The sequence below is a fragment of the Leopardus geoffroyi genome, chromosome B4 (assembly GCF_018350155.1).
Source record: "Leopardus geoffroyi isolate Oge1 chromosome B4, O.geoffroyi_Oge1_pat1.0, whole genome shotgun sequence".
Classification (NCBI taxonomy): domain Eukaryota; kingdom Metazoa; phylum Chordata; class Mammalia; order Carnivora; family Felidae; genus Leopardus; species Leopardus geoffroyi.
Window position 1 is genome coordinate 40,969,721 of NC_059341.1, and position 19,438 is coordinate 40,989,158.

Below are 19,438 nucleotides of genomic sequence, written 5' to 3' on the forward strand. Positions count from 1 at the left end.
CCAACCAGAGGGCACACACCACATGCAAGGCCAGGCAGAGGTGAGGAGTGAATGGGGCAGTGTGTTCCAGGTAGAGCAGTGTTCAGCACAAGGAGCTGAATGCAGTATGGGGAATTTCAACTTGGGCCATTGAATGGGGGAAAAGTTTTTGAAAGTTTTTGGGTGGAGGAGAAACAGGCTCAGAACTCAGCATCCCGAGGCCAAAGGGCAAGACAGAGGGTGATATGGAGTAGAGGCAAGAACAGAAGCCTGGCTACAAACTCTCCTCCTCTCAGGGCATTTAAACCTCAAGGCCAGGAAGCACTCCAGGACCACCCGATTCTCAGCCATATTACCATTCGGTGATTATATTTGAAAATTACTACCATAAGCCTCCAACCTCTCTTCCCACCTGGATTGCCAGCTTCTAATTCCTCCTACTCCGCACGATGTGCCAAGTAAGTGTACTCCAAATGAAAGTTTGCAAGGAGCCACCTCAAGGAGAAATAAAGCCAGGCAGCTTCTCTTCAAGGGGAGCCCAGAGCAAGAAGAGCCCTCATTCTGCAGGCAAGGGGACTCCACCCCAACGACCCGAGGAAAATCTCCCCAAAGAGGACTCAGACAGGAAGCCCAGAATCAACAAAGCGAGAACCGAAGGGCGAAGGGCGAGGCCTCCATAGAACTCTTAGGTAAAAGCGACGGGGGGGGGGGGGGGGGGAGGCCCGGTGTCAGTCTGGAGTGATCCCTGGACGGTTGAGAGGAAAGCGGGAGGTCTGTCTGTGGCGGGAAGGAGGAGGGTATGGCCGATTAGGGGGAAAGAGCGCTGTGCGGGAGGCGGGAGGAGAAATGAGAGTGCGGGCTCCGGCGCTGCTGAGCCGGAGTCCCCAGAACCTGGGCCGTAGCCGGCCGGCCGGCATTGGCGGGGCAGGTGGGGCCAGGGGCGGGGTCGGCCGGGGGCGGGGTCCACGGCACATGCGCACCGCAGCCCTCGCGCGCAGTAAGGAGTGGCACTTTTTAAAAGTGCAGCCCGGAGGCCAGCCCGCAGCCGCCGACACCTCGGTCCGAAGCCTGGTGCCGCTCGTCCCGGCCGCGCGTCCCCCCAGTCCCTCACCAGTCCGGTCCAGGCCCGTCTAGCCCGCAAGATGCCGGTCAAAGGAGGCACCAAGTGTATCAAATACCTGCTCTTCGGATTTAATTTCATCTTCTGGGTGAGTGAGTGCGACTGCCGCGCGCTCCTCTGCGGGGCCACCTGTTCGTCCCGGGAACCCCGTCCGCGGTCGGAAGTACCGGTAACTGGCGCTGCCCGCGCCGGGTGGACTCCGGGCGGGAAGAGAAAAGGCACTGCGGTCGCCAGCTGGCTCCTCGACGGGGTCCGGGGACGAGCTGGGCGGGCACGATCATAGAAGACTCCTCCGAAGCCGAGCTGGCAGGGGGACGCGGGGGGCCCTAGCGAGCTGGGGCGCGGAGACCGGCCCCGGCCCTTTCCTTCGCCGAGGGTTTGGGGTGGGGTTTGTGTCTGTTCCCACCCCACACCCCTCCGAGTGCAGGAGGGGGAAGACGGCAGAGAGAAACGGAGCACCCCACTTCTGGGAACTTGGGGCCATGGCCAAGGAGGACTGTGGCGGGCAGTACAGTTCGTGATCTGGGTGGGGTCTCACAAGTGGCAGGGGCCTCGAGGAGGGGGGATGCGGGCGCACTGAGGACTTCAGCGGCGCCGGGAGAGCTCAGCCTGGAGCTGTTGACACTTTTACACTGGAAAGGGAGAGGGAGGGAGGACTAGGACCCCCGTCCACCCTTTAGGAGGTACCTGCGGGCTTGATTCTGAGCCGCCACCGTGAGAAAGTCCAAACTGTCTCGAAACTACCTGAAAGACTAGCTTGTCTTGATTTTTTTTTTTTTTTTTTTTTCAAAGGCGATAAGTATCTGAACTGGAGAGAACTCTGGGAGAGTTGGGGAGAGGAGGGGCAGATGCCTGTTGGCGCTTTTAGTCCAGTGTTTCTCCATTTCCGGGGGAAGATCAGGTGCCTGCCGCCCACTGCCAGCCCAGGGCCTCCGCCCTCGCTTACGCCCCCATGCCAGCCCACCCAGTGGCAAGGCGGGGCCACGGAGAGTGGAAGTTCACCTGGAGAGGACACCAGGCCAGGAAGCTACCTGACTCCCACTGCTGGCCACACTCAGCTTTTCTGCAAATGGAATGCCAGAGGGAAGCAGCAGAAAAGGGGATGTCCCCTCCACACTTTCTCTTGGAGGATTAAGGGACCACCCAGAGACAGAAAAGAAGCAAGGAATAGTCTGAGGACTACATCCCTTGCACACAGATGGGCAATATTTGCTCCTTTGCAGTCAGAAAGGGATTTGGAAAGGCAGCCCTTAGGCCACTCGAGAGATGGCTGTAGAAACAGGCATGCCACCAGAGCCTTGTAACAAAAAAATATACTGTACTTATTCCCCTGGAGCTGGTCACTGGGGTCCCCAGGAACCTTGGGACAAACCTCTTGAGATTTTAATCCTCTCTCCGGAGCTGACTCTTGCCCTTGCAAGAGTTACCATACCTAACACATGTTCTAGTGAGGATGGCACATAGATGTGCCCCTGCCCAACACTTGGCCTGTTTTAGGGAGACCTCCTGGTGGTGGGCATTACTTCCTCCCGGTGTTCCCACCAGCCCCCAGCAGCCAGCCTGCCAGCTAGCTCACAGGCTTGGCTTCCTCCTCTCCCCAACCGCTGGCACCAGAAAAGAATGTGAGAAGGCGGGTTAGCCCCGCCCCACCCCACCCTTGTCCTTTGGGGAGTTTTCCTGTCCCCTCCCCAGCACACCCTCCGCCACACACACCACCCCCCTCTCGCCCCGCCCATCTGTTGGTTAGTCCTCAGCTATCTGCCTAGGCTGCATGAGGGTTTCAGGCTGGGAAGGAACCACAGACTACCATGGGCCTTCATACCCCAAGTCTGCCCTGTAGCACATGCAGCAGCCTGATGGGAGGCTCCAGGGCTCCTCTGGGATCTGCTGTCTCTTATTGTCTCCAGCCTACCACCCCACCCACATTCAGAGGTGCCCTGGCCTGGGCTAGGTGCTGCTGATCAGCTATGTCATCTGAAACAGAAATGACTCACTCTGGGAATGTTTGGGTCCAGAATTAGGAAGGGCTCTAGTGATCATCCATTCTGGCCCCAGTATTCACAATGAAGAAGCAGAGAACCAGAGAGGGATGATTGGCCCAGGATCACAGAGACCGAACCAATACCACAACCCTTGTGTCCCTTACTTGAGTCCCATCCTCTTCTGTCTCCATCATGAAACCAACAAGGGGACCTGGCAAATGAGCTGGTGTAGGGGGGTTAGCTACGTTCTCCTGAATTAACTATTGTTCAGTAGTGTTGTATCAAGGGCCCAGTAGAGATGATGGAATAAAGGGGTATCAGGATCCACTTGTGCAGCCTGCAAAGGCCCTTTCCAAGTCTCATGATCTAGCCAGAGCAGGAAGCATCATCCCCATTGTACTGATGACCAGGAAAAGAGTCCCCGGAGAAGTTAAATGACTTATCCAGGGTCATGTGGCAGGATAGCACGAGAAGTAAGTTTGAAGGCAGGTCTGGTTGGCCTAAAGCCCAATGTACTTTTCATCCCAGTTATCTGGGATGAAAGGTACCAGGTACCTTTTTTTGAGACCAGAGATTTATAAACTTAGCATTTGGGATCTGATATGGGCCTTGAAAAATAGGAGTTGTGAGGCCAGGCGCCACCAGCACCTCCTGAACAAAGGATGCTGAGAGGGGTAGCCTCGCAGGGACCCAGAGAAAAGCCCACCTCAGTGGCGGTGGGCTTAGGAGGGTGGGGAGAGGGTACACCTCTTCCCTGGCCCTGCCTTCAGCCCTGGGGAACCCTCAGTGACAGCTGAGCCTGCACCCCTGCCCTCCCCAAGTGGGGCCTCCAGTGCTTACTGCCAGACCAAGCACCCTGTTCATCCAGCACCCTCACAACGCTAACTTCTTGGCTCTGTTTCAGTGTTTCTGTTATTTCCTCCAGACCGCCCTACCTACCCACCCCCACCCCCCAAAAAAAACAGTGGGAACCTGGACAGGGACCTGGGTCTCAGTCTAGCTTTGTCCTCATGTCACTTTGAAACCTTGGGGAGGTTGCTTTTGTGCTCCAGACCTCAGTTTCCTCATCTGAGGAAATGATGATGGGTTGAAACAAATGGTCACAGAAATCCCTTCAGCTCAGTCTATGAGCCTGGCCCCACCCCGAGTACCTATAGCAATAGGACTTCCCCACACAACCCAAAATCAAAATCAGAGTTGGGGGATGGACATGTGCAGTGGCTATGAAGGCTTGTCCTCGGAGCCTGGCTTCATTTGGGTCTTTACCTCTGGGGTCTGATTCTTGGTCTCTTTCCTGTTAACCTCACATTTTCCCCTCTCTTGCCCTGGATGGGGTCCCTATGTTTGGGGGCTCTCTGTTTTCCTCGCCCTCAGCCATTTGTGGTAGTCCTGCCCCACTGACCAGCGCGCCACTCTGGGTTCAGTCTCCCCATCACCGGGTGGAGCCAGCGTCTACCCCATGGCGTTGTTGTAGGCAAAATGAGAGAATGTATGTGCTGCACTTGGCATAGGAGCCTTAACTTTCTGTTTACTCCAGCTGTGGTTGCTCCTCTGTTGGAGGTAGATGGAAGCAGTGGGGAGGGTGGGAGCACTTCCCTAAGCAAGAAGTGTGGAAATTGAAACCAGGGACATAGGCAGGAATCCACATTCGGAATCCACACACATTCCCCCCCCCCCCCCTTCCTTTCCTTCTCTTCTTGCATCACTGCCAGCCTCATGATCCACCCCGCCTCAATGATTCCCGCTTTGGGACACCCACTCCATTTTATGTGTGGCTACACGTTTGATTATGGGGCGGCACCCCACTTCTGAAAATAAACTACACAGCACAGGAACCCTAAGACATCAGGCTTCTGGGTCAGGGAGGGGTATGGACCTAGGCGGGTGGCGGTGGCAGAAGCCCTTCCCACCCAACTTGCCAATTCCCCCAGAAGCTGTTGACCTTCAACGTGGGGCCGAGCAAGCAGCTAAGACTGTTCCCTAAAATGGCTCCCCAACTTTGGCACGCAGACAGCCAGAGCTCTGGGAAAGCTGGCTGTGTTTGTACTGAGGCTGGCAGGTTTGGGGAGAGGTGAGTTGAGGCCAGGTGTCTGCATCTGCTAAGGAAAATAGGACTTCTCCCTTTGTCCCCTGCCCAGAATCTTGATGGCTTTCCCCACACTTTTGCCTGCATTGGTTGTCAACAGCAAAGACCTGACTCCTGGTTTGGGGGGAAGGGGATTCCTCTACACACACACACACACACACACACACACACACACACATATGCTCACTCTCTCTCTTTGTCTCTCTCTCCCCCTTCGCTTTCAAAGTGCCCCATGGCACCGTTCCAGACCTTACTCTTTTGTACTCCAAGGAAGAGGTTGCTGGTTAAGACCTGAATTTGGATCCACTTTGATAAGCAGCCCCACAGAGGGCCATCCCTGCCAGAGCACTTAACTCTGCCAAATGAGGCATCTGTGGTTTCAAACCTCACAAGTCAGTGCTCTCACACCCTTTGGTATTACACGTGAATCTTCCCTGTTAGACGCAGAGCTGTGTGTCCCGTGTTTGTTTTCCGGTTCGATTCAATTTTATAAGGAGGTGTGGCTTTTGGTCACACAGTCTGCAACTTAATAATACACCTTGAACTTGCCAAAGCACCTTTTCTTCTAAAGAACACAGCCTTGACAGTTCTTTCCTGGGTGCACCCGGCTGCAAGGATAAGGGACCGCAGGTCATGGGTTATCGTGGCTCCTGTAACCTGTTGTCTCCTTGGTAGCTGGATGTTCTCAATAGAACTGTGTCCAGCTGGGGAGAAGACAGTGAAGTTTGAGGAGCTGCGTGTTTATTTTCTGTGATCCCCCCCTCCCCAGGTGGGGGTCAGTGGGAATTCCTTCCACAGGTCTTTTCAACCAAAGCCCTGCAGAAACCACCTTTCCATCTCTTCCATACAGGAGGGTGATGACTTCATTGTTTTAGGGTTCTGAAAACCTGGGGAAGGGCCTGTTGGCCCCGTGCTCTCAACTACGGGGAATTCAGGAGACCAGAAGAGCTGATCTCAATAATACATTTTTAAAATTTATGTTTTTGAAGTCTGACTGCAGATCACTTGCCTGTTTCATTCTGTGGAAAAAGTCGTGCTGGTCCAGGGACATTTTCATTTTCCATCAAGTGATGGCATCCAGCTGTGGAAAGCATCATCCTGCCTCCAGATGAGATAATTTTATAACAATTACATCCACCCGTAATTCCAACTCACCCGACCCCCAACCACCACCCCAAAAAAGTACTTGGTTCTGGATAGTTTGTAAGTACTGTGTGCTATCGTCCTAGATTCATGGACCTTAACCAGATTTTTAGGGAATCCCACAAAATCAGTAGGACCGGCCTCCAGAAAAATATTAGGCCTTTTTGTTGTTTTGTTTTGTTTTGTTTTTGTTTTTGCTTTTTTTTCTGGAGGCCAATGGACCTTAGGTTATGAACACCTCATTTTAGTTTTTCTCTCTTATTTTCCAAGCAACCTCTTCTCTATTCTGAATCCCTTGTTTCAGCCATGAGTAGTGGGTTGCCCAAGGACTATGTGGGGGAATTGGGGGTGATTTGAGAAAGGCTAAGTTCCCTGATCAACAACAGTGTAGACTGGAGAGCTAGCCTCCCCACCCATACTTGCTCTGACTCTCAGCTTAATCATTGCCCAGGGAGTGGCTTTGACTCTCGATTAATTTAATGAGTGTTCTGTATTTCTAGTCCACATGAAGAATCCAACTTTATGAGCTTCTAGCCAAGTTTTGCTTCTTGGGTTAGGTTTCCCATAGCTTGGGTGATTTGTATTTGTTTAGGAAGAACTGAGTTCTGTCTTTCCCCCCTCCTCCTTCCCACCCAATGGAGACTAAAATCAGCCAACCTTCCCTGGCCTTGCCCTTGAGGACTTTGGAAAGGGAAGGGTATCTCTGGGGGATCATTTGGGGATTTGGACTCCTGAGGAGATGATACTCAGTCTGGCTGAATAGCAGAGGAGGGTGAAGCCCTCTGACTCGGAGAGGGGACTGGATTCATTTGATTGTAGCAAAGATCCCTGGGTAGAGAGGTTTGGGGACTATTGACTTGGAGACAAATCAGAAATCTGGGTTTTAAAGATCCTGCGTGTTCAATCCTCTTGGCAGGCATTGTGCAGGGGAGCTGAAACAGTGACTCTTGCTGGTGCTGTTACAAAAGAAACCCTCCGAAGCTTAATCCTGTTTCTATTATGTTCAACGTAGATTCCAGGTTCCACTGAACACCTCTCAGGCCGGGCAGGCCAATGGCCCGTGACTTCTACCAAGCCCTCGCCTCCTGTGCTCAGGACACAGTCCCTTGCTTCTGTTCCCAGTATGAGCTACATGTCAGTGTCCAAGTGTAAAAACAGCACAACACATGGATCGTAGCAGCAAATCCTTGACCAGGGCTTCAAAAATACAATCAAGTAAATCAGACAGTTTCACTGAATTCAAAACAAATTTCTATATAACACTCCGGTTTTATCTTTAAACCTACATTGATCAAATCAATAGCATGATAAAATTGATTTATTAAAACTTTAAATGAAAAGATCAGCAAACCCCTACTTAATTGTGAATGCATTGCTTTGCAAGTCAACAGAAGTTTGGTGTTTTTAAAAGATAGTTTGCTATAGACTGGAAGGTGTTCCCCGCCCCGCCAAAAAATGTATATGTTAAGTTCTAAAACCCAGCATGATGGTATTTGGAGGTAGGGGCTTTCAGGGTGATTGACTCACTCTCATGAATAGGATTGGTGCTCTTATAAAAGAAGAGGCCCCAGAGAGCACCCTCCTTCCTTCTACCATGTGAGATTATAGCAAGAAGACAGCCCTCTGTGAACCAGGAAGCAACTCCTCACCAGACCCGAAGTCTGTTGGTACCTTGATCTCAGAGTTCCCAGCCTCCAGAACTGTGAGCAGTAATTTCTTGTTAAGACACCCCGTCGATGGTATTTGGTCATAGCAGCCCAAATGGACTCAGACATAGCTATTTATATGTTCAAATCAAAATCACCTCTTCCCGCCTAGTTGAGTGATTGTACACACAGCTCACATCAGTGTCCCCCTCCGGTGGGTGGCAGGCCTCCTCACCCCCCACAGCAGCTCTGCTCCTGGAGCAGAATGCACAGTCCAGACCCAAGAAACCCTTCCCACTAAGACGGTCTCCCGCTCTCCCCCACGCAGTATGAGTGCTTCACGTTGGTTCTTGCAGTAGGGGGCTGCGCATTTAAATCTGTTACTATTATGCTCAGGCTTTCTAAAGCCTCCTTTCTGCAAGCCTGGGAACATCTCCACATCCCCTACTTTCCCTTGCCCCCCTTATATTATAGCTCTGAGTCCCTAAGACACATAACCCTTAAGAGACCCAGAAAGCTTATTTCAGATGGGAATTAGATTCTCATCCGGTGCTGGGGAGGGACCATCAGTGTGGGAAGCTGGCATTATCCTCATGTGGTTGGTGCCTCTCAGGACCCCATGGCTGGGGCTGCAACACAGGCCTGCGGTCATGCCCTCTCGTGCCCTTTGCTGGCAGGATGGTGCTGTGGGGAAAGAGCAGAGGTTCTGGGCCTCACCTTGGTGCCATTCCTATAGGGGATGCAAGGATGGTGGCCACTGGGCAGATCTAACAGTGTCTGCACTTGCCAGGTTTGTGACAGTAGCGAAGTTGGGATAAGAAGAAAACATGCCAAGTTACTGCGGGGAATCTGTTTCCCAGAGCAGTGCTTGTGTCCACACAGATTTTCTGGCCAGTGCAGCAAGGGTGTGGACGCCACTCTTGGGCCAGAGGCCAGCAGGAGGAAGTGCATTCTCTCTCTAGACTGTCCATCAGGCAGCTGGCCTCGGAGAGAGGCCAGGTTCACGGGGCACCTGCGGCCAGGTGGCTGTTGCAGGTGTTTGTCTGTCCTGAGAAGGTAAAGCCCTTTGGTGGGCTCTCTTGGGACCTTTAAGGATAGAAGGTACCCTTTTGAAATGGGATCAGATGTGGCTAGGAGGGAGACAGCACAAAAGTGAAAAATTCTGGCTCTGAAATCAATAAAACTGATCTAAAAGACAGTTTAGCAAAATGATTGAGAATATGGGCTTTGTAGTCAGACTGTCCACGGTTCAAGTTCTAACCCAGCCACTTATTTGCTATGTGCTCTCAGACAAGCTGCTTCTGTGCCCAAGTTTTCTCATCTAAAAAATGAAAGTAAATAGTACCTACTTGGTGGGTCTACTGTGAAAATGAAATACTACAGGTGAAGTGCTGTGTTGTCGTGCTAGCTGTCCAGTGACATACAGTTGACCCCTGAACAATGCGGGGGTTAGGGGCACCAACCCCCATGCAGTCAAAAATCTCTTTATAACTTTTGACTTCCCCAAAACTTAACTACTAATAGCCTCCTGTTGACCAGAAGCCTTACCGATAAGTCAATTAGCACATGCTCTGTATGTTATATGTATTATATATACTGTGTTCTTACAATAAGATAATCAAGAGAAATGAAAATGTTATTAAGAAGATCATAAGGAAGAGAAGATACATTCACAAGACTGTACTGTATTTATCAAAAAAATCTGCGTATAGTTGGACTTGTGTATGAGTTGAAACCCATGTTATGCAAATGGGAGCTATAATTAAGAGACCTAAAATGTAGGCAGGGATCATGGCAAAGGGATGGGATAGATGATAGGTCAGACACAACAGTTGGGGACCTTGGCTCTTGCTCGTTTCCTGGCTCTGTGCTCAGAATGCACCATGCTGGGGAAGGAGGGCCATTTAACTGAGCGGTGCTGGGCATGCCTTTTGCCAACACTGCTAATCCACATGCCACATGGCATTGTTTCAAAGGTATAAAAAAAAGGGGCATCTCCCACCACCATTCAGGGCCATGCAAGCAAGTGGCAACTGTTCCCACAGATGGAATGAAAGCTAACTGGTCCACATGGCTAAAATAAGAGAGAGAGAGAGAGAGAGAGAGAGAGAGAGAGAGTGTGTGTGTGTGTGTGTGTGTGTGTAATCGCCAAGTGTCTTAGTGAGGCATACACAATGGAAAACAAATGTGTGGTATTCTGGAATTTAAAGCAAAACATCCCCCAAACAGTCCCCCACATCAGATGATTTTGGTTAAGATCAGAATGCCTGCTTTCAGCAGAAAACAGATTTATGGGCTGGCTGATGTATGCTGCATGTCTGGCAAGCAGGCAGTGGAAACTTGAAATGAGGTTTCTTGTTTAGAAAGAGGTTATCTTGGGCAGAGGCCCTCCCTCTCTATCCTTCATCCCCTTACTACTAACCCATCATATCAGCTGAAATTTTTCTCCTCTCTTGGGCAGAGTAAGAGCTCTGGTTTTTAACTGATGGTGATGTCCTTGGAAGGGAGGATTTCTCAACTCTTGAGCTTGTTCCGAGCAGGTCACTGCCTAATTACCATTAAGGTGTGCTGAGAAAAAGCTTACAAGGCCCTTCACCTTCTGCCACACCCCAGAGAGGGGACCACACTAGCTCCCTTCCACCAGGGATGAGACAGGCAGTCGAGTAATTAACCTCTACATGGCATGTGCTGTGCATGTGACAGAGGGAGAGAGTTGATGGCTGAGTTGCTCCATACCTGCTCTGTGACTTTGGGGAAGTAACTACCTCTCTGAACCTGTTTCCTCATCTCAAACTGGGATGATCAGAACTACCTCTAAGTGTACAAGGCAGTCCTACCAGTCCTCTTAGATTCACAAGGGGCAGCAGGACCTTACTGTAGAAATCTAGCTCCCTCACATTCCTCTTCTCCCTGGGATATCCCACTGTCACTCCTATAGGGCATGTTCCCATTAGCCTGAAGTCACACTGGAACACACACTGGCCCAAAAGAGCCACTCTTAGCAAACTGATGGCACCCATAGGCTATAGCTATTGAACCACTTTCACCCTTCCACTCAAGAGACCCCCCCCCTCCAAGTGCACTGGAATCCCCAGAAAGTGAACCCCTGCAAGCTCAGCGAGCAGGCCAAACAGGTGCTTAGGATGTCAGCAATGCAGGTAAGCCCAAGGAATCATGGAGAAAATAAGAACTTTTTTCTGACCTTCTTTATATTTATTTTATAATACTGATTTTTTAAAATATTGAATTATATGGGGTAGGTGCCATAATTTCCTCAGTATTTAGGGCTGTAAATGGTCACAAGAGGCAGAAGTGTGCCTCCCCAAGGACCTGGCTTCTCAGGGACCGTTGGGCTTGTTGTTGACTTTCTGATGTGCCCTGGTGTGGTGTAAAAGAACAGCACATGGTAGCAGGGCCCTTTATGACACAGTGATTGTTGGGTGTGGGAGGAGTTGACTTTCAGAAATGCAGATTCCTGGGGGAAATCAGTGATTCTCCTTAAGCCACACTTTCCTTGTTTGAGTAATGAAGGTAATACCCCCAAAGTCTTAGGGTTGTTAGAAATGGTGGCATATTTAATGTAAAAAGCTTATCGCAGTGCCTGGCTCCAAGCAAGAACTCGGGTGTTAGTTCCGGCAGCTACTGCTATAGTTACTATTACTACTGCCTCTCGGAATGTTTCAGAGATTGAAGCTGTCCTAAAGAGTCACATTCATCCATGTCTTCTCACCTCAGTTCTGTAAACCCACATCACGCAGGATTGTTCAAGGCTGAACCTTTACCCCTAGGTTTTATCCCTTTTAGAAGGTGAATTAGAGGACTTGTCTTTCCATCTGTCCACAAAATGCCCATTTTAGAGATTTCCCCATTATGGGAAAGGTGGGTGAGGAGAGGGACCAGTTTTGCACATAGATGGGAGTGGCCCCAGCATCAGGGCTATTTGGCAGAGGGCCCCCCTCCCCTTGTGGAGTCGAACTGGGAATTCAACAATAGCCATAAGAGGAAGAAATCTGCCCTTCCTCCAAACCAGGAAGGATAGCCTCGACACCTCTCCTGTTCACTTCTTGTGCTTCCCAGGAAGAGGTAGATCCCTCTTATCTAGAACTTTCTTGACACCTTGAAGCCAGGTCTCAGAGTGGGGCAGAGCCAAAGTCACCATTGCTTCTATGTGGACCCCACAGGAAGGGGAAAGAAGGCAGAGCTGGCCCCAAAGGGTACGTTTTCCCTGGCACCCGGTGATGGTGGATTGAAACCACCACCTCTCCCAGCCTCAACAGAGGGGAAGGGAAAGGAGAGAGAGAGAACAAACCCCAAGGAGAAGTGAGTGGTCCGTGAGCTCCGTCCCTCTTGGCTTTCCCCTAGGCTGGGGTTGGCACCCTGAGTCTGAATCACTTCACCACAGCAGACAAATTAAGGTTTAGGTCAGAGCATTTTGCTAAATTCAGCATGTCCAGATGACCTTCTCATTCCCCGAGAAAAGTTCCTAGGGGTTCCTAGTCTTCCCATTCACCAGCTGGCCAGGGAGAGAGCACGGTGTCAGGAAGAGGCAGCTTTGAGTTGTCTGTGTGGATCTGGTTCAGTGTGAATGTTGCCTCTTGCTGCCGTGTCCTCTCGAGTGAGTTGTTACTTAACCTCTTGGAACCTGTTTTATCTCTAAAGATGATGAGAGGATTAAATGAGATGATATATGTCAGTCACCTCCTACAATGTGAGACGTGCATGGATGCCCATAGACAGTAACTATTCCTATTATTGTATTATTGATTTTCCCTTCTGTAGCCTCTGGAGGAGTTGCTCATGGACAGAAAAGCCTGCCAGAAGTCAACTCAACACTAACCTATGACATCGTTGAGCATCAGCCTCTGCATATATTCTTTACAAAAAAAAATAAAATTTTGCCCCCTAGAATTTATAATTAGTTGAGGAAAAGAATCCACTCGTACCTAATGGCTGTCCAGCCTAGGGAGAACTCAGGCTGCAGAAATCAGGAGGAGGAGGAATTTTTTACCAAGACCGCCCTGCTGCGGAGGCTGTGGGAGTCATTTTGGCTTCTTGGAGAGGAGAGTTCACAGGGCTGAGCTTGTGTGATGAATACTTATTTGGAAGCCAAATGCAGGTTCTAACTTGAACCATTTACTATGAGTGCCTAGGCCCAGTGGGTTCAAGATAGAGTTGTCCAGCCATTATCTCTTTCTTACCTCTTGCTTCCTTCCCACTTACCTGACCTGTGTCCTCCCTTTGACTATCACCATGCAGCATGTGGCCCAGTCGCATGGCTCTACAGCACTAGGTGGAAGAGTTGAGCCCATACTCTCCAGATTACAGTGTAAAGTAGAATGGCGAAACACTGTTCCACGTAAGGGCTGAGCCCAGAGAAAGCTCCTACCCCCCGCCCCACTCCATGGCTTCCTGACCTTCACCACTGGCATTTAGAAAGCTAGTCTCTGGGCGTGCCTGGGTGGCTCATGGGGGCGCCTGGGTGGCTCAGTTGGTTAAGCGTCTGACTTTGGCTCAGGTCATGATCTCAAGGTTCATGAGTTCAAGCCCCGTGTCGGGCTCTGTGCTGACAGCTCGGAGCCTGGAGCCTGCTTCAGATTCTGTATCTCCCTCTCTCTCTGCGCCTCCCCCGCTTGCCACTCTGTCTCTATTTAACAAAATAAACAAATGTTAAAAAAATTTTTTTAATTAAAAGAAGAAAGAAAGAAAAAGGAAGCTAGTCTCTGTGCCCAGAGGAAAGCTTCTCCGTGTCATCCGATTGTTTGGTGTTTACATAAAGGTCCAGAACAGTGGTTCTCAAACTTGAGCAAGCATCAGAATCATCTGGGGGGATTGCTGGGCCTCACCGCACCCATTTCTAATTCAGTAAGTCTAGGATGGATGGGGGCAGTGATTTTCATGTCTAACAAATTCCCAGGTGCTGCTGCTGCTGGTCTGGGGACCACACGTGGTGACCCGCTGGCCCAGAGATAAGTTTCCCAGTGGCCCAGCTTCTGTCAATCTGAGCACTGCCCCCAGATCAGTGGCTTGGTCAAAGCCTCAGAGCAGAAGTTGTCCAGAGGGACGAGATGACCCCCCAGGACGATCATACTCACAGAGGGACTTATTCTCCAGGACTGTCACCTCTGCAGCTTTTCAACTCCTCTCTAATAAAACTAAAGTTAATAACAGGTCCCTTGTTGCTATCTTTAAATTCTGCCAGGAAGTAACATTTTACTTGTGATCCTTAATTGAAGGCAAGTCATGGTAGTTTTTTCTCCACTCAGGAGAGTGGAGTTTGGTTTTTGTCATTGTTTTCCTGCGTGGTAGGACTGGGTACAGGAGGACTCCAGCCTCCGCTCCTGCCAGGCGTCTTTGTCCTTCCAAAGATGACAGCCCCAGCCTTCATTTGGAGGTGGGAGCGGAGGGTGCCAGGAGAGGATCAGAAGAGGTGGTGAGGACTAGACTCCTGTTGGTGCATGCTGCCAGCGCCGGGCCCAGCCTCCTGACGGGTGAATCAGCCCATCCGAGGCTTGGCAGTCAGCGGTGAGCCAGGGTTGCCATGGAGATGGGTGAGGCTCGAGCCCACAGGTCTGGGTGGCCTGACTTGTTTTTAAATGTTGAGGCCTGTGTGAACATAGAGGCCCTTATCTCTGCTTCTGAGGCTTTCTTAAAGCGTGAGTGGTATTCGGGGGCCCAGAAAAGGCCGGTAGGGGAAACTCACATCCTTGGTATTCAGTCTGTTACCGACTTCCCAGGTGCCATGGGGAACTATGCCTACAGGTCTCCCATGCTTAGTCCTTTAAAAAAAAAAATAAGTAAATAACGAGGGTCGATGCGTATCTTACTGAAGGAGGAAAGTAAAGAGATAAAATCCCCTCCCTCTCTGATCTGCTTTTTTAATTCGCCCAGGGAAGCAGCCTGTGATCCCGGGACAGAGCTGACTGTCCCCTTTAACCTTCCTTCCCCACTTTCCTTTGGCCATTCCTGTCTGCGGGTGGCCAGTGTGGGTGTGGAGGAGGTAAATTTATCCATCATCCTCCACCGCACCGCAACTCGCACAGACCCACAGAAACCAGAACCCCAGTGTCCTAGATTGCCCTGTTCCCTCCTGCCCAACCACCCTCTCCAATTGTAGAGGGACACAACTGATAGCCACCGACTGCCATGAATTGCCCCCTTGTCGTGTTGTGTCTTTCTCAAGGTTTATTATTCTTATTACCGTCCTTATTTTCCCTACGGAATCTGGCTGGCTATGCCACATTGTGGTCATTGTGGTCTGCAGAGTGTAGTACATGGGTTACATCATTTATCCTCCCCTTCAAGCTAGATTAAAGGCAGGACAGGCGTCCTGCAATCTTGTGCCCAAATGAGAACTCTAAGGGTTGGAGAAGCTAAGGAAAGTGCTTAGTATGAAACAGCATCTAGGTGGCAGACCAGAGTTACACCCAGAGTCCATGGCTGTCTGCTAATCTGGGGCTTCTCAGCAGAGGTGTGCCAGAAAACATCCTGGAGGAGGGGGGGTGCTGAGACAGATGCACATGTAGAATTCCCCAGGTGATTCTGACATCCACCCCATGTAGACCAGGTCTGGTTGGCACATGCATGCAAATGACAGGTGACAGAACCAGGGCCTCCTACTCCTTTGCTTTGTCATTCTTTCTGCCCCGCACTGAAGAATGTTATAGCATCTTACTGACCACCGGCTCACCAAAGTAACCGCATGGCCATTGCTTTTCCAGAAGGACAACGAGAAGCAGGAAGGCCAGCACCCCTCCTTACCCTACCCCTGTCCTCTTACTACGGCCTACCTGCAACCCCCCAAAAGTGCAGATGTGACCACTTAAAATCTGAGGTCAGCCTTAGAGAGAAACCGCTGGTGGAGAATGATCCACCCTCCCCCTTCCGGGCTTTCTAAGGCAGTTGGATAGAGAAAGCGTGATGAATGTTTTGTCCTTTAATAAAATGTGTGACCGGTCAGGTCATATTACAAAAGAAAAAGGGGACCTGGAGGAAAGGGGGGTCTAGCCAAGACCACCCAGTTTGTTTGCCATGAGATTTTTCTTTGAAGTGGGATTTGTCCAAGGCAAACAGGGCTGTTTCCTGTAGAGGGGTAGGACACAGCACCACATGCACATGCACACACATGCACACACACACACACACACACACACACACACACACATGCAGCTGCCCTTCTTGTCACATCTTTCTGCAGGCGTCATTCAAATGTTTCCGTCAGTGGGGCTGCTTGCATGTAAATAGTTCCCCAGGTCCTAACTGGAACCAGTTTTGCAAACTTGGCACCAGGTCCAGAGCAACCAGGTGCCCCTAAGTGGCATTATGCTTTGATTTGCTTTCAATCTTCCTTTGGAATTAAAGACACTTCCTTTAACTCCAGGTGTGTTTTAGTGTAGGATCCCTGGGCCTGCCCCTCTAGCGAGATTCATGGTGTGACTCGTTGAAGCACTCGGCTTCGCATGGCTGCCTTTTTCCTGAGTGGTGCTTTCCGTGGCGGCAGAGGGGGTGACCAGAAAACGGTTCTCTGTGAGCCTGAGCTTGGGCCCTGCTGGGTTTTCATGGCCCCTGGAATTGGCATAAGCCCCGGGTGACGGGGTTACCTGTGTGCTCACCAAAGATTGGAGTGTCGAACTGGACTTATTCGTGGGGTGAGGACAGTGACTCATGGACTTTTCATAAACTCTTGTTTTCAAAAGACTTTCTATGGATTTGTCCCTGAATCTCACTGCAATACTCATCACATGCCGTGGTGGGTCTTTCTCAGGTTATTGTTCTTGGCAGTTTCTGACTTGGCAGTTTCTAGCGAGAAACTAGAAGCTGAATCTGGAGGAAAGGCCAGAAGGGAAAGGAAGCTTATTGAAGAGAAGAGGAGCAGAGAGAGCAGATTCTGGTGGACTTCAGAGACTCTCTCCCATTGCAGCAATCCTCTCATTTGTCGGATGATTATTTGTTGATTGACTGATCATTTATTCATGAATTTAGAATTTATTCACTGTTGTGTCCAAGGTATGGATGGGGTGGGTGAGCTGCCAGAATGACTGAGAAGCAGCCCTGCCCTGAAGGAACTTGCACTCTAGTGAGACCCAGCCCTGCCCTGAAGGAACTTGCACTCTAGTGAGACCCTAGCCCGGAACACCCGCAAGAAAAAGGGTGTGTGTGATGATGCTACAGCTGGTGGGATTGCGTTTCCTCCAGAGACTGAGGACGTTTTGGTGGGGAAGCAGCAGGCCCGGGTGGCCAGGACGGCATTCCAGAAGGAAGGGCTGGCATGAGCCGAGGCGAGGATGCAGGGGACTTATTTGGGAACCTGAGTGATTCCATCTAAGGGGCGGGTAAGAGGAGGTGGGATCAGGGTTCCGTGGTGTCCTGCTGCAGAGAGATCAGAAAACATGAAGACACAGCTAACACCTGAAATCTTAAAACTGAGCGACTGACCTAAGCCTTTCAGGGACATGGCTGCTGTCCACATGGAGCGCTGGGTGCATAATACCGTGACCACTTTGTGGGGACCTGGAGAGGGGTAAGCCACCAGCTCAGGGGTGAGTGCACAGGGGTGAGGGCAACCAGAAGGAGCAGTGAGCCTGGAAGAAGAGAGGGTTCGTTTCTGTTGGGAATTTTAGGATAGAGAGACCTAGAAGCTTTGAAAGAGAAGCCCCGGCTTCATAAATATGTATATACATGTGCACACACATGTATATACGTTCTTAGTTTTAGAACAGTTTCAGATCTGCAGAAAGTTTGCAAAGACAGTATAGCGAACCCCCTATGTCCCAAGAATTTCCCCTGTGGTTAGCACCTCTAATTACCACATCACATTTGTCACAGCTAAGAAACCAACACTGATAATGTTGCTGTCAACTAAACTAAACTTGCTCAGATTTCACTTGTTTTACCAGTCATGTCCTCTTTCTGTGCCAGGGTCCCATCCGTGGTACCACATGATGGTTGTCATACTTCTCCGTCTTTGATTTGTGACCGTTTCTGTCTTCCCTGGTTTCTCGTAACCTTAGCAGTTCTGAGAAGTGCTGACGAGCAAGTATTTTGTAGAATGTCCTCAGTTTAGGTTTTTCTCATGGCTGTCTTCTAAGAACAAAAGGAACATGCGTGAAGAATTTAAGAATTTCCAATAAAACAATGGGGAAAGGCTATCCTTTTTTTCCCTGCACTGTCAGATAGATGGGACCATTTGTGGCCTGAAGGCAAAGGACCTTTTCTCAGCCAAACCGGAAGGTTTTCCGTTGGCTTCCTTTGAGAATGAGGTAAGCAGGCAGACTGGTGCCTCAGGCTAGGAGTAGAGGCTCTGGACTTTTCACATCCATCCCCACCACCCAGCTGGTGGTCTGAGGCTGATTGCCGTCCTTTACATGGTAGGGGAGGGGGGCCTGTGATCAGGAATCGGCTAACTGAACGTCTACATCAGACCTGCTCAGATCCTGCACTGTTACAAAGCAAGGCGGCCACCATGACGACTATGTGGCCAATGTTCCTGCCACACATCAGCTAACTAACCTGGGAGGAAACCAGCAACTTCTTGGCCTCCCAGATCCCCGATTTCTTACTTCATGGAGTCCCTTCATAAGTGACTCAGTGTGACAATTTTGTCCCAGGTAAAGTTCTCCCTGGTTCTTGTCATTTGTTTTCTCCTAGTATTCCACATAGCTAGGGTGCTGAGAGCCAGGTGGGGGCCTGGGACCCCCCTCAGTGCCACACCAAAAAGTGAACTCTTCTAGAAAGTAACTCTCGCGCTCCTTAGATAATACTGCCTGCACAACCATGAGCCATTATTAGGTGACACCCATTATATGTGGCCCTGTAACCCTGAACCATCCATCGGTTACCCGGCCGATAAAGCCATTTCTCCAATAGCATTACAGAAAATGGGGCAGCTAATGGCTTACATATCTTCCCCTCAGGCCAATTAACTGAGTAATTCAATCCAAAAGAGCAGCAGGGCTCATTCCTCTGATTTTTGTGAACTATGTGCTCCCGGTTCTGCCCCTGACCCTCTCCTCCACCTGGGTTTCTTAGACCTTCCTCCTTGTCTCTTTTGGTGAGTTTATAGGCGTAAGAAACTGAGGTCATTACTGCTTTTTCCATTTCTCCAGAGCCAGCTGCTTTTTCTTTCTCCTTTTAGTAAAGTGTTGTGGCTTTGACAACCAAGCAGTGTGAGGCCAGGTTTTGGGTGGGGTCCAAACATGGACTCCCGACTCTGTCTGGCCTTGTCCTTAGCCAGGGTGAGACCTGAAGTCCTTTCTCTCCTGGTTCCAATTCTCCAGTACAGTGTCCTTTTTGACACATGTGTGTATAGACCAGATAAATGACTGGACTTTTACAGATTGGCTCAGGCTCCTTGAAATTATAAAATGGAAGAGGCCTCACCATTTCAGGCTTTAGGTGGGTACCCTCTTCTTATCCATGGAATCATACCCAAAGAGAAATAATTGAGGCTAACTTGGTTTTGTTTTTAAAAAAAAATTAATGTTTA

At 50.2% G+C, this 19,438-nt stretch overlaps 1 protein-coding gene across 1 annotated transcript in view; it reads left to right on the forward strand.

The window, feature by feature from the left end:
- Positions 1-953: 953 nt before the first annotated feature.
- Positions 954-19,438, forward strand: part of CD9 (CD9 molecule) — a 33,914-nt gene continuing 15,429 nt past the window's right edge. Inside the window, exon 1 of the mRNA XM_045462591.1 lies at positions 954-1,187. Coding sequence (XP_045318547.1) covers positions 1,122-1,187 — 66 coding nt within the window. The 5' untranslated portion in view covers positions 954-1,121. The remainder of the gene's footprint in view (positions 1,188-19,438) is intronic.